At 35.2% G+C, this 13,378-nt stretch overlaps 1 protein-coding gene across 1 annotated transcript in view; it reads left to right on the forward strand.

Moving 5' to 3' along the window:
• OSTN (osteocrin) overlaps positions 1 to 13,378 on the forward strand; it is a 69,168-nt gene that overhangs the window by 42,734 nt on the left and 13,056 nt on the right. Inside the window, exon 4 of the mRNA XM_003804462.6 lies at positions 8,086 to 8,182. Within this exon, the coding sequence (XP_003804510.1) occupies positions 8,086 to 8,170 (85 nt within the window). The 3' untranslated portion in view covers positions 8,171 to 8,182. The remainder of the gene's footprint in view (positions 1 to 8,085; positions 8,183 to 13,378) is intronic.

Genomic DNA, 13,378 nt, shown 5'->3' on the forward strand with positions numbered 1-13,378 from the left:
TGGAGAGAACAAGAAAAGAAAATTGTAGGACAGCCTCATTAATGACTACAGGTAGAAAATTCCTAGCAAAAAAAAATAGCAAAACAAATCCAGCAATGTATTTAAAAACAAAAATACCATTATCATGTTGTTTATCACAAAAATACAATATAAGCTTAATTTACTTTGAAAATCAATTAATGGAGTTAACAAATTGAAGATATAAATCACATCATCTCTATAGATTCAGAAAAAGCATTCAATAAAGCTCAACCCCCACCTATGATTGAAATCACTAGTAAATTAATAATAGAAGGAAACTTTTTTTAACCAAGTAAGGGACACCATTAAAAAATGCCTATAACATATATTCTTAAATGATGCCACTTACAACCACAAAAAGGCCTTTTGGAGAACATTTTAACAATTTATTTGAAGACGTTAAAAACACCCTAAATAAATGATCTTGGATAGTAAGACTCAATATCATAAAGATTTCAATTCTTCCCTAAATGAATTATACCCGGATTCAATACAATTCTAGTCAAAGCAGCAATAGGATTTCTATGGAACTTGACGAGCTAAGTCTAAGATTTCTGAATCATTAGGCATGAATATAGATTTTTTTAAAAAGAAACACGATTTTTACTCACCCCATAAATACAAATTAAATTTTTTCTTGTTTATTTTGTTTTGTGACGGGGTCTCTTTATATTGCTCAATCTGATCGGAACTCCCGGACTCAAGGGATACTCCCTCCTCAATCTCCCAAGTAGCTGGTCGTACAGATATGAGCCACTGTGCCTTGCAAAAATTAATTTCAACGTATTAAAAACTGAAATGTAAAAGGCAAAACTACAAAAATATTTTATGACATAGGAGAATATCTTCATAATATTAGGGTAGAGGTGATTTATTACATGAGATGCAAAAATATTGATGTTTTAAAACCACATCAAAGATTTTTTAAAAAATCACAATAAAGAAGATGAATCACAGATGGGAGTAGATATTTGAAATTTATAACTCTCAAAGTCTAATATTCAGAGTATTCAAAGCCCTCCTACAGATAAATGTTTAAAAGAAAAAAAAAATAGAAAAACAGGCAGCAGATTCAAACAGGCACTTTCAAAAGAAGAAATCCAAGTGGCCAATAAACAAATGAAAAGCTGAGCAACATCATTAGTATTCAGGGAAAGTAAATTAAAACCACAGTGGGATATGATTACCAAAGCATTAGGCTGGCAAAATTAAAAATCCCACAATACAAGGATTAGCATAAATTTGAAATAATAGGAACTATCATACACTGCTCTTGAGTTCGTAAATTTGTACAATAACTTTGGAAAATAATATGACACTATGTAATAAAATTAAGTATAAGCATAGCTGTCAATTATACTACTGGGAATATATTGTGGAGGAATCCTTACTTGAACACCAAAGGCAGGTACAGCTGAACAGTACATAACAACAACAAATAGAGGAAATACCTCAAATTTCCATCTACAGTAGGATGGATAAACAAATGGTTGTGTATTCACACAATGAAATATTATACAGCAGTAAAATAAAGGAACTACAGCTCCACATGTCAGCTTGGAGAAATCTCAAAACACATAATATTTGCTGAAAGAAGTGGAGAAAAATTCATATATAATTTTTGTCCCAGCTTGATGGAGCTATGATTGACAATATAAATTGTATATATTTAGGGTGTACAGTATGTTCTGATATATGTACACATTGTGAAATGATACCACACTCACATATCTATCACCTGACAGCTACCGTTTTTTGTTTTTTGTTTTGGTGAGAACACTTGAGATCTGCTCTTAGCAAATTTCAAGTATACATTATTATTAACATCATTAATAACACAATAATTAATATTTACATTATTTACATGTTAATATCAACATTATTAACTATAGTCACAATGCTGTACATTGTTCATCATACTCAATTCCTTTTAAGTAAAATTCTGGAACTGTCAAGAAAACAACAGATTTTTGAAGAATACATATAGATTCTAAGATTATGAAGAAAATCAAGGGAATTATTAGACCAAAATTTAGTCTATAGATTACTCTGGGACTGAGCCATGAGACAGCTGCAGTTTGGGAGAAGGAATACCAGAATTTCTAAAGTAGTGGTAATGCTCTATTTCTTATGCAGGGGGCTGGAAATAGGGCTGTTCATTTTTAATCTCTTTAAATTGAGCATAGACAAATGTATAGGTTCTGTATGTGTGAAGTGATTCTCAATAAAAAGTTTAAAAACATTTTTCCACCTGCTGTTTTTTGGAATGTAAAATACCTTTAGAAATGGAGTTATCCAAGATTATAAATGTGAAAGAAAATCCTGTTTCACATAGGAAGTTTAGATTTTCGTGTGAAAATTAAAGTTTCATTTAAAATAAACAATCTAATCATTGTCATTGTATTAAATTGATAAATATTCTATATCCTTAAACTACTTTACTTACAGAATATTTCAGAATGGAAAACTTGGGTTGTTTTAAATGCATATATCATATAAGCCATGTCATACCATTATTTTGTCACAAGAGGGACTAGATAGTCAAAAAGTACAGCTTTGCCTTTTGGTTTCAAGATTATATTCTCTATCTAACATTAATTTTTCATACACTACATTCATGCCAGTAATGTGTTTTAGAATGTAGCATCATTATATATATATAATAAATATAATATAAATATATTTATATTTCATATATAATATATATATTTCATATCAACAAAAATGTTAACTACTAGCTTTCTGTTTCACTTCTGATGGATATAGATTTTATAGAAAGTATTTAACCAGGCTATTATGGTTTCTGATTATGTGCTTTATGAAAATTATTTTTATTTTTTATTAGTACTAAAAATTTTAAAATGAATTGATTTTTATATATATATTTGTTTTATTTATTTTTATTTGATTTCCAGATATCTGTAAGCATTTGCAACCAATCCCCAATTTGATAAGATGAATCAAAGTAATTATTAATTTGTTGCTAGGGTAAAACCATGAGTTACTATTTTATCCACTTGACCAGTAGTTTTCACTTAAACTCTGCTCTGAGGAACCTACGGTGTTTCTGGAAGGTCTGTCAGGGGCCACTATATATTGTGTAGGAGGGATACTTTTTTACTGGGACAATTCTTTACTTAACTTTTCAGATATTGCTCTCTTTTATAAAGCTATTATCTATAGAAATAACTACAAATGGAAAACCACTGGACTAGACTGGTAGGAAAAATTAGTATCAGTTGAAAGGTATGAAATGTTTTTACATGTGTTACCTGATTACCACTTTTCAATGTAAAATGTGAACCCTGAGAGGTAACCTGTGTCTTATTCACTGTAGTATCCCCAATGCACATAACAACACATAACACATGGTTAAGTCTGTGTAATACATGGTAATGCATGAAACAATCAAATATCACTTAACAAATAAGTTTGTTAAGTGAATAAACAGCTCCAGAAGATAGGCATAGCAATTATTATCTGAATTTTATCAAAAAGGAAAGAGTAGCTTAGAATAAAAGACTTGCAGAGGGTCATACTATCAGTACGTAAACCAAGTAGAACCCAAATCCTCCATCTCCTGGTTTCTAATACATTTTGGATCAAATCTGGGGGAAAGGAGGTGAGGAGAGAATGGGGAAAAAGGAAAGAAAGGAAGTAAAACAGAATTTATTTTGCTTTCCACTATACCGCAGCTGCCTCTTATTTGATTGAGCAGGGAAAGATCAACTGTAGTAAAGCAAAAAAGAAAAACACATTTTCACTTATTTACCTTCATTTTTGAGAAAATAAATTTTGGTAGGAGAGACCAAAGAATGTTCTGTTTTAATCATACGTATCTCGAAAAGAGTAAAAGAAGCCTGGCACGGTGGCTTACACCTGTAATCCCAGGACTTTGGGAGGCCGAGGGGGGTGGATCGCCTGAGGTCAGGAGTTCGAGACCAGCCTGGCCTACATAGTGAAACCCTGTCTCTACTAAACATACAAAAAATTAGCTGGGCGTGGTGGTGGGCGCCTGTAATCCCAGCTACTCCGGAGGCTGAGGCAGGAGAATTGCTTGAACCCGGGAGGCAAAGGTTGCCGTGAACTGAGATTGCGCCATTGCACTCCAGCCTGGGCAATAAGAGCAAAACTCTGTCTCAAAAAAAAAAAAAAGAGTAAACGTATTATTTTTTCATGACAACATCTATTTCTAAAGGGAGTCTGGGGAATCAGTGCAGGTATCATGTGACTGCTTTCCCCAGCCGCTATTTCCTTCCCTTTCTTGTGAGTCCTTCAAACATCTGGGAGGGTTGGTTTTTCACTTCCTCTCATTCACGTTGTTGGCAGAACTCAGTTCCTTACAGTGGCAGGACCAAGATCCCCATTTGCTTTCAAGAACTAGTAGGCCGGGTGTGGTGGCTCACGCCAGTAATCCCAGAACTTTGGGAGGCCAAGGTGGGTGGATTGCCTGAGGTCAGGAGTTTGAGACCAGCCTGGCCAACATGATGAAACCCTGTCTCTGCTAAAAATACAAAAATTACCCAGGCATGGTGGCACGCACCTGTAATCCCAGCTACTCAAGAGGCTGAGGCAGGAGAATTGCTTGAGCCCAGGAGGCGAAGGTTGCAGAAGCCGAGATGGTGCCACTGCACTCCAGCCTGGGTGACAGAGCTAGACCCTGTCTCAAAAAAAAAAAAAGAAAGAAAGAAAGAAAAGAAGAAGAGGAAGGTAAAGGTAAAGGGGAAGGGGAAGAGGAAGAGGAAGATGAAAAGGAAGAAGAAGAGGAAGAAGAAGAAGAAGGAGGAGAAGGAGGAGAAGGAGGAGAAGAACTAGAGGCCACAGCATTCCTTGATTCATTATCTAAGCCTTGATTCATGGCTCCATTCAAAGCCAGCCACGGCGGTTAAATCCTTCTCAGATTGCTGTTCTCTGACTCACTCTTAGTCAGTGATTAGCAACTTTTATAGACTGGTGACTAGATTGGCCCAACCAGATAACCCAGGATAATCTTTTCATCTCTAGGTCCTTAACCTTAATCCTGTCTGCAAAATGCATTTGCTATATAGAGTGACATATTTATAATTGCTGGAGATTATGAAGTGGACATCTCTGAGAAGTCATTATTCTGACTACCATGAGGAAAATAACTGTGTAATTAAGAATCTATATATTTACTTTATGTGGACAAAGATAATTTCAAATGTAAAGGAGACAGTTTTTCTTTTCTTTCAACAGTCATTATTTATAATTACACCAAGACATACAGCATGACTGATAGGCATGGTTTCTTATGACTCTAAACCATAAAATTTATATTAATTTTACAAATAACATGTTTCCTATTTGGTTATCAAGTTGAAAAATATGTAGTTAATTTTTCATCAAGAAATGTAGAAGTGCAAACAATAGAACACCACTTAAGAGGATATGTTTTTCAGGAATCTGAAGAAGGGAGGCAAGGGTGTAGCTAGAGTAAGGATAAGGATTAAATATTTTTTCCTAGTTTTTTTCTCACCGAATTGATCAAATTTTTATCTAGGAGAAAAAAAAAGATCACACATATAGTAGATACAGATAATAAGAGCCAACCTAGAAAGGAAGATGGATGTAAATCAGCAGAAAAGAAGGTTGAATAAGTTGAAATATGTAATATGGCCCTATTTCTGTAATATCGTTTGAGTATAAATACCGTATCAGGTTCCATGTCTATTTTTATTAGCCTTTTATACAACAGCACCAAGCACAGCATCTGGCACATAGAAGGTATTAAGTAAATATTAGTTGTCCTTAAATACATTATTTTAATTAGAACTAATCAATGTTTATAGATTTTTTTCAATGTACAAGGTACAACAATAAAAATCTCTCATGTTCTCCATACTTTCCCAGACTTTTTTTCCCCCTGATCAGAGTCTCGTGCTGTCACCCAGGTTTGAAGGCAGTGGTGCGATCTCGGCTCACTGCAAACTCAGCCTCCCAGGTTCAAGCGATTCTCATGCCTCAGACTCCCGAGTAGCTGGGATTACAGGAGCACGCCACCATGCCCTGCTAATCTTTGTATTTTTAGTAGAGATGGGGTTTCACCATGCTGGCCAGGCTGATCTCAAACTCCTGACCTCAAGTGACCTGCCCACCTCAGCCTCCCAAAGTGCTGGGATTACAGGTGTGAGCCACTGCGCCGGGCCTCCGAGACCTTTAATAAGTTATTTACTTCATAGTAATATCAGGAGCACCGATATGACTGTGTAGTTAAGGAAAAAAAAATGACATAATTATTTTCCTCTACTATTTACGTTAAATCATCATCAATCTGAGAATAGTCAGTTACAGGTTTTTGAGGGAAAAGGCTGTTTCTGACTCATTTCTTCCACCCGAAACAGCCACAAAAAGAACCTTCTACATATCAGGTACACAGTAAATTATAATAGAAAAAACAATTAGATCATAATAAGAAAAGCCTCGAGGGCATTGAGGTTTTCATTCATGTTTAGTGTTTAAATTAGTATAAAGTAATTATTGGTAAATATAGTTTAATAATATAATACTAGTAATTAGAAAAGAACTCAAGAAGCTATTGAAAATGTTCTGAAGCAAATATTTTCTTGACTGTTTAAACTGCTGAAAATTAAGTTGTCTTGTTAGATACTAAGTCCTACATCACTGAGCTTTTCAAGCAATGAAGTATATCATTATTGGTCAAAAAATTGAAGCAGGCCAGGCATGGTGGCTCATACCTTTAATCCCAGCAATTCAGGAAGCCAAGATGAAGGATTGCTTGTGCCCAGGAGTTTGAAATGAGCCTGGGCAAGATGGCGAGACTCCCATTTCTGCAAAGAATTCAAAAAAATTAATCAGACATGGTGGTACACACTTATAGTCCCAGCTACTTGGGAGGCTGAAGTGGGAAGAACACTTGAGCCCTGGAGGTTGAGGCTGCAGTAAGCCATGATCACACCATCGTACTCCAGCAGAAATCCTTACATTTGGTGGGAGAATAACCTTTTAAGTTTATCTCTCATTGCAAAAGTGTTTGTCTGCTGGCAATGTTCTGTTTCTTGGTCTGGGAATTTATTACACTTAAAATCTGTATATGTCTAATATTTTTATAATATGCCCCCCTTTCTGACCTCTTTTCTGCATGTACATTTTGTCAACAATAAGCCTCACACTTTTATAAGCCAGTTACCTTTTCTGTGAGATAAATCACTGATTTACATAGGCTTCTTAGACTCTCCCTGCTGTCTCTTTCTTCATAAAGATTCACACTTCTCTTAACTCCAAGGCCAGTGAAAGTTATACGATCAAAGCTCTGGATCCTCTCTTGTTAGGATTTTGGCTCGATAGAACTAAGTGATGATAATATTAGCAAATCAAATTGAAAAGTTTCTAAAATGCATCTTATTTTTAAAGGGGTAATTGATAGAAAACATAAGCTGGAAGTTATATTAGACCTTTGGTAGTACTGTGTGGACTTTTTATACTTCATTTTAATAATGAAGATGTTTAATTTATTTCAAACAGTATTTAACAAAGAGAATATAAGCAAATGCCGACCATCACATACAAAGCTTCTCTGGGTGGAGTCTAAGGGAAGACATGAGAGGTATATTTCCCTCTACATTCAGTCTTAGCATCATACTCTTTCCTCTCCCACCATCTTCCTTCTTTAGATGAGCCATTCTGAAGCAGTTTGTGAAAAACTACTTATCCAGTTTAATATTCACAAAATAACAGAAAAATAAAATTTGAAGGGGGACGGGATTTTCTCAAACTAAAGCACTTAGTTGGCAGATTCGTATGCTGATAAGACCTGGCTTTTGGTTTGGTCTATTTGAATTTGAATAAGTTAACTTCTCTAAGCCTCAGTTTCCTCATATGTAAAATGGAGCTAATAATATCTACTCCCACAGATGTTGAAAATATGAGATAGTGTCTGGCACATAGTGAGTACTGGTGAGTGGGAACTATCATGTTTATTCCAACTCCCAAAGAAAGCCCCCAGAGCTACATAAAATAAAGAACAAAAATAATGATCAATAACTTGCCCTTTAGTTTAAAAATGTCCTCCTTGGTTTGTTTCAGGAAAGTAGTAGATCATCCAAAAAGGCGATTTGGTATCCCCGTGGATCGGATTGGTAGAAACCGGCTTTCAAATTCCAGAGGCTAATTGATTCCAATTGTGAGTACAATTTGAATAAGTAACAGTATATGCAGGTATTTGATTAACATTTCACAATGGACTAATCAATCCATTCTTGCTTATAAATCCCCCTTTTGATTTCCTAGCTTATCAGTTCGCTTTTTCAATCATTTATGTATTCAATGAGTATAGTATATTAATGTTAAATAACTTAAATGATATTTAAAAAGCAAAAGAATGTCCTAGTTCTGCTTCACTCTCCAAAATTAATGATTTCGTTGTTTTCAGACTTCTATGTAATTAACCATTGAATATTAATATGCACACAAGGGTTAAAGTTCTAGTCAATATATTAAATCACCTCCATAAATATATAAAAATCCTTGCGTTATGAAGAAGACACATTCAAGTGATACACATCATTTTGTTGTCAATAAGTACGTTATTAGAATTATGATAATGTGGAGCATAGGGGAGAAAATGCACAGCAGAAAGAGCATTAGCCATGGAATCAAAACACTTTATCCAAATCCTGATTCTTTCATTCATTCATTATCTTGTTTCTGTTAAGATAGTTTATTTTTCTACAGCTTGTACATTTAAATAATAATGTAGTGGTATTCTGAAGATTACATTAGATGTTTGTAGTGGGCCTACAATATATTGGATACACAATACATGCAAGTGATAGTTTATATTACAGTTCTGAAAATTTACTCTGTTCCAGGCCTTATACTTGGCACTTTATGTGCATTGCTTCACTTAATCATTTTATTTCATAAAGCAATACTATCACTATCTCCAATATCTTGAGAATTATTGATGTATAAGGGTTAAAGGTGCCAGCTAAAGAGATCAGGCCTTATGGGTTCAAATCCCAGGTCATCTATCAATATTTGTTAGCTATGGGAACTTATTTAAATTCTCAAACACTCCTTCATTAAATTAGAATAATAATTTCTACCATATAGCATTGTCCTGAGGATTAAATAGATACATATTAAGCACTTATAATAGTACCTGAGATGTTAATTTCTTAATAAGTATTAGTTAATATTATCATTATACAAATAAATGGAAGGCTTGGAAATATTAACTTACAGTGCCACATAGAGTATAAGTGGTACACATAAAATTAAAATCCAGAAAGGTTACATCCTGAGTGGATATGTTAAACACAGCATTTAATCATACATATCCTTTAAACACTAAATAAATGTTTTTTGAATGTGAAATCTTAGCAATATGTTTTCTTCCAATAGGACTTATAGAAGGTGCATGCCCGCTCCCTAACAAATAAGACAAACTGGAACTGCTTTAACAATCTGAAGCTAGAGAAGAGGGAATTTTGCCTTCTGCTTCTCTCGAGATAATCCTTAGACCAATAATTTAGAGGCCCCAAAAGTATCACATTAGCCCTGATCTTGTCTTAATTTAAATCATTCCCATTTTTTCCCTCCTCCTCATGCTCTAAAACCACAATAAATAGTCAGTATTGTTTCTCAACTCTCTCGTTCTCAAAATCACTCAGTTAAAATAAATTTCACTATCATGGAGTTGTTTAATGAACCTCTGCAGTTAATGAATGTCTCTAGATACAAGAGAACTTACTGAATACTGCCAAGAACACTGCCTTTTAATCAGCATCATCTTCAAAACAGGTTGAACATTATTTCTTCGTATCTAGAGATATACCAAGTATGGTCACTCTTCAAGGTTGTTAAAAATTGCCACATTATATTTGAGTAGAAACTAGCTAATTGCTGTTTAAAAACCAAGTAACTCTTTGAGTCCTCCAGTTTCTTGATGTTCTGAGAACATTATGACAGTGAGATAAAATTAATTAAGTTTGATTGGTTTCCACATATACCTTTACCACCCTTGATTATCACCCATTTCAACATTTTTTGGTTCAACCACAACAAGTTATGTTAAACAAATTATACAGGGAACTCATTTTCATATGAATTTTTTTTGTTTTTTTGAGACGGAGTCTCACTCTTTTATCAGGCTGAAGTGCAGTTGCGTGATCTCGGCTCACTGCAACCTCTGCCTCCCGGATTCAAGCAATTCTCCTGCCTCAGCCTCCCAAGCATCTGGGACTACAGGTGTGCGCCACCACGCCCAGCTACTTTTTTAAAAATATATTTTTAGTAGATATGGGTTTTCACCACGTTGGCCAGGATGGTCTCGATCTCCTGACCTTGTGATTCTCCCACCTCGGCCTCCCAAAGTGCTGGGATTACAGGCATGAGCCACTGGGCTCAGCCTTGAATTTTTATATGAAGACTGAGACCATAGAAATTTCAGCAACTACCAAACTATGAAGACAATTGAATTAATACAATGCTTCCTGAATCACTGTTGGGTGAAATCCAAATTTGTATGTTGTGTCCTTCTCTTAGCAAACTTTGTTAAGCATCTTGATAATCACTGTTCTTATATTAAAATCTCAAGGTGAGAATATCACAAAACAATCGATTTAGAAAAGAATTTATCATATATTTGCTCTTTCCCGTTCATCAGTCATTGTGGGTTCACCTGTTTGACCATTTTGTTTCTATTTATTTTCCATCACTGTCACCAAGATTTCTCTCAGACATTTGTTTACTTCCTCATGTGAAGTTTCATGTTATGTAGTTTACGAATAACAAAAGACATGAGATGATAATATATTTCTAATTTCCAATCTAATTTTCAAAGTTACTTTTTATATTTTTATCTACTGTCGACAATATTCCTTTGAATTAAACAGGGGATGTATCATTTAACAGATAGCAGCTTAAAAGTCATTAAATACTGTTCACACAGTAATACAGCTGAGAGGTTCAAAAACATAAAGTTTCATTTAATCCAACCCCATTTTTTAAAACAATTCAGGAAAATGGAGCTGCAAGAGGAAATTGTCCCAAATTTGATAGACTCTTGGGCAGAGCAAAATCTGGGGTCCGGGTCTTTGGACTTACAGGCCAACATTCTCTTCGTGACCCAAAAGGCCTTCTTGGTGCTAAGTTTTCATTGTTGGATGCTAAATTCATTGGTTATACATTTCTAGGACGAACAGAAATGGTATCTCGCACTTTACAAAACTCTTTGTTTCACTTCTGTGCAGGTTGATGGATTTACTTTTGGAGCAGGTTTATTTGTGGGTTTTCATCTTCCGGGTTTCACTTTAACACTTCCTATTAAAAGTAAAACTGCTATGTAATTATGGAAGTTTTGCTTCATTCGAGGTGAAGTCTGGAACAGCTGCTCTATGATGCCTAGTATAGGGGCCAAATGCCCCCTGAGGTTTTGCTAACAGTCACTGACATGAGGCAGACGGATACATACGAGAAAAGTCACACAAATTTATTTAACATTTATACCTGGGAGGCTTAAGGATGAAGACCTCAACTTTCCAGGGGCTATAGATGCTTGTATAACATCTTAAGGTTACAGAAAGAATGCAGACTCAGCATGACCACAACCAGGTTTTAATAATAGTTTCAAGACAGGCTATGGGAGAGAGAATGGAAGAGGCTTGGCTAGCAAAGGTGGATTTGTTATGTAGATGAAACCTCATTGGCAGCAGCCCTCAGAGAATTTAGACGGTGAATGTTTATTTTCAGTAGTTTAAAGGTACCAAACTCTCAGCTAATCTTTCCTAGATCTGGACAAGGGAAGGGCTGGCTGCATTAATGCAAATTCTCTACAGATCTACAGATGCAAATTTCCCCCACAAAAGACACATTTTCAGGATCACTTCAGAATATGTTAAAGAAATATATTTTGGAGTAAAATATTTTTTATTTACTTCAATCCCCACTTTGAAACTTAAAAAGCGTTTCACATATTAAAAGCCAAACTAACAGCTTTGGGGAGATTTGGATTAGAGGTTGTTAGATAGAAATAGACAAAAGATGGAAAGACAAATTGGGATAAACAGAAAAAAGTAAATTTAAATATATTATCTCAAGTCTTGTTTAGTCAGTCTCTTAGTCCTGAGAATAGATCAGTTCAGTTAAATAGCTGTGTCCCATTCCAGAAGGTGGCATGGGAGTTGGACTAGGCCTCTATATGTGATGCAGATAAACAGATCTTTAATAAGAAGTATTTCTAAGGAAATAGAAAAAAACAAGGGTTAAACAGAGGTTAAAAACTGTCTAGAGCAGTCTATAGACTAGTTTTTCTAGAGTCTCTGAAGCATCTTCAGAATGCAATGGCAATATGCCAGATTATTCTGAATTGTGTTACAAAATAGGGTTTCAAGTGAACTTTCTGAGAAGTCCATATCAGCAGGCGTGAAGGTTGTTTACATATAAGTGGCTGTTATTTCTCTCAAAATTTAAGTTGTCTAACTTCAGTCTGCAGGGCTTTATGAAAAGCACAGTTTTAATTTCTAGAGATTTCAGGTTAGAAAAAAATGGAAGAAAAAATTAAAAACCTTAGTTTGGAGACTTGTAGCCAAGAAAGAATTCAAGATTCAGTCCAAACTATAGGCAAATAATAAAAACTCAAAAACAATGAATAAGGCTAGAATCTAACAACAGGTGTCTGTATAGTTTTCTTTTGAAAGATAATTTTTCTCTCTCCACTTCCCCATTTCTACCAAAGATAAGTCGTAGTCCTTATTTATTTGCAAAATAAGTTTTAGTCATATTATATATTATACTTGGTCTGATTATTTGCATGAAGTACAGCAAAAATGTGATTGGCCATATAAGGTCTTTTTAAATTGGCTTTACTGAGACTTTCCTTATAAGGAATCTCAGATTAGACTTTCAAAAGCTTCTTGAGGTTAACCAAATCAAAGATTTATTTGTGCTTGTACATACCTGTATGAATTTGGGTGAATTTCTCTCTTCTCAGGGTCCTAAAATAACTTGAGATTCCTGGGCCTGTCAGAAAGTGACATTCTTTACTTCAGCTGTCCCCAGGCTTTTCGGCGCCGGGGACTGGTTTCCTGGAAGACAATTTTTCCAAGGACCAGAGGGCAGGGGAGGAAATGGTTTTGGGATGAAGCTGTTCCACCTCAGATCATCAAGCATTAGTTAGACTCTCATAAGGAACACACAACCTAGATCCCTTGCATGAACAGTTCACTATAGGATTCGTGCTCTTATGAGAATCTAATGCCACTGTGGATCTGACAGAAGGTGGAGCTCAGGTGGTAATGCTCACTTGCCCACTGCTCACCTCCTGCTGTGTGGCCCAGTTCCTAACAGGCCACAGACACGTGCTGGTCCGCAACCC

This window comes from Pan paniscus, chromosome 2 (assembly GCF_029289425.2).
Source record: "Pan paniscus chromosome 2, NHGRI_mPanPan1-v2.0_pri, whole genome shotgun sequence".
Classification (NCBI taxonomy): domain Eukaryota; kingdom Metazoa; phylum Chordata; class Mammalia; order Primates; family Hominidae; genus Pan; species Pan paniscus.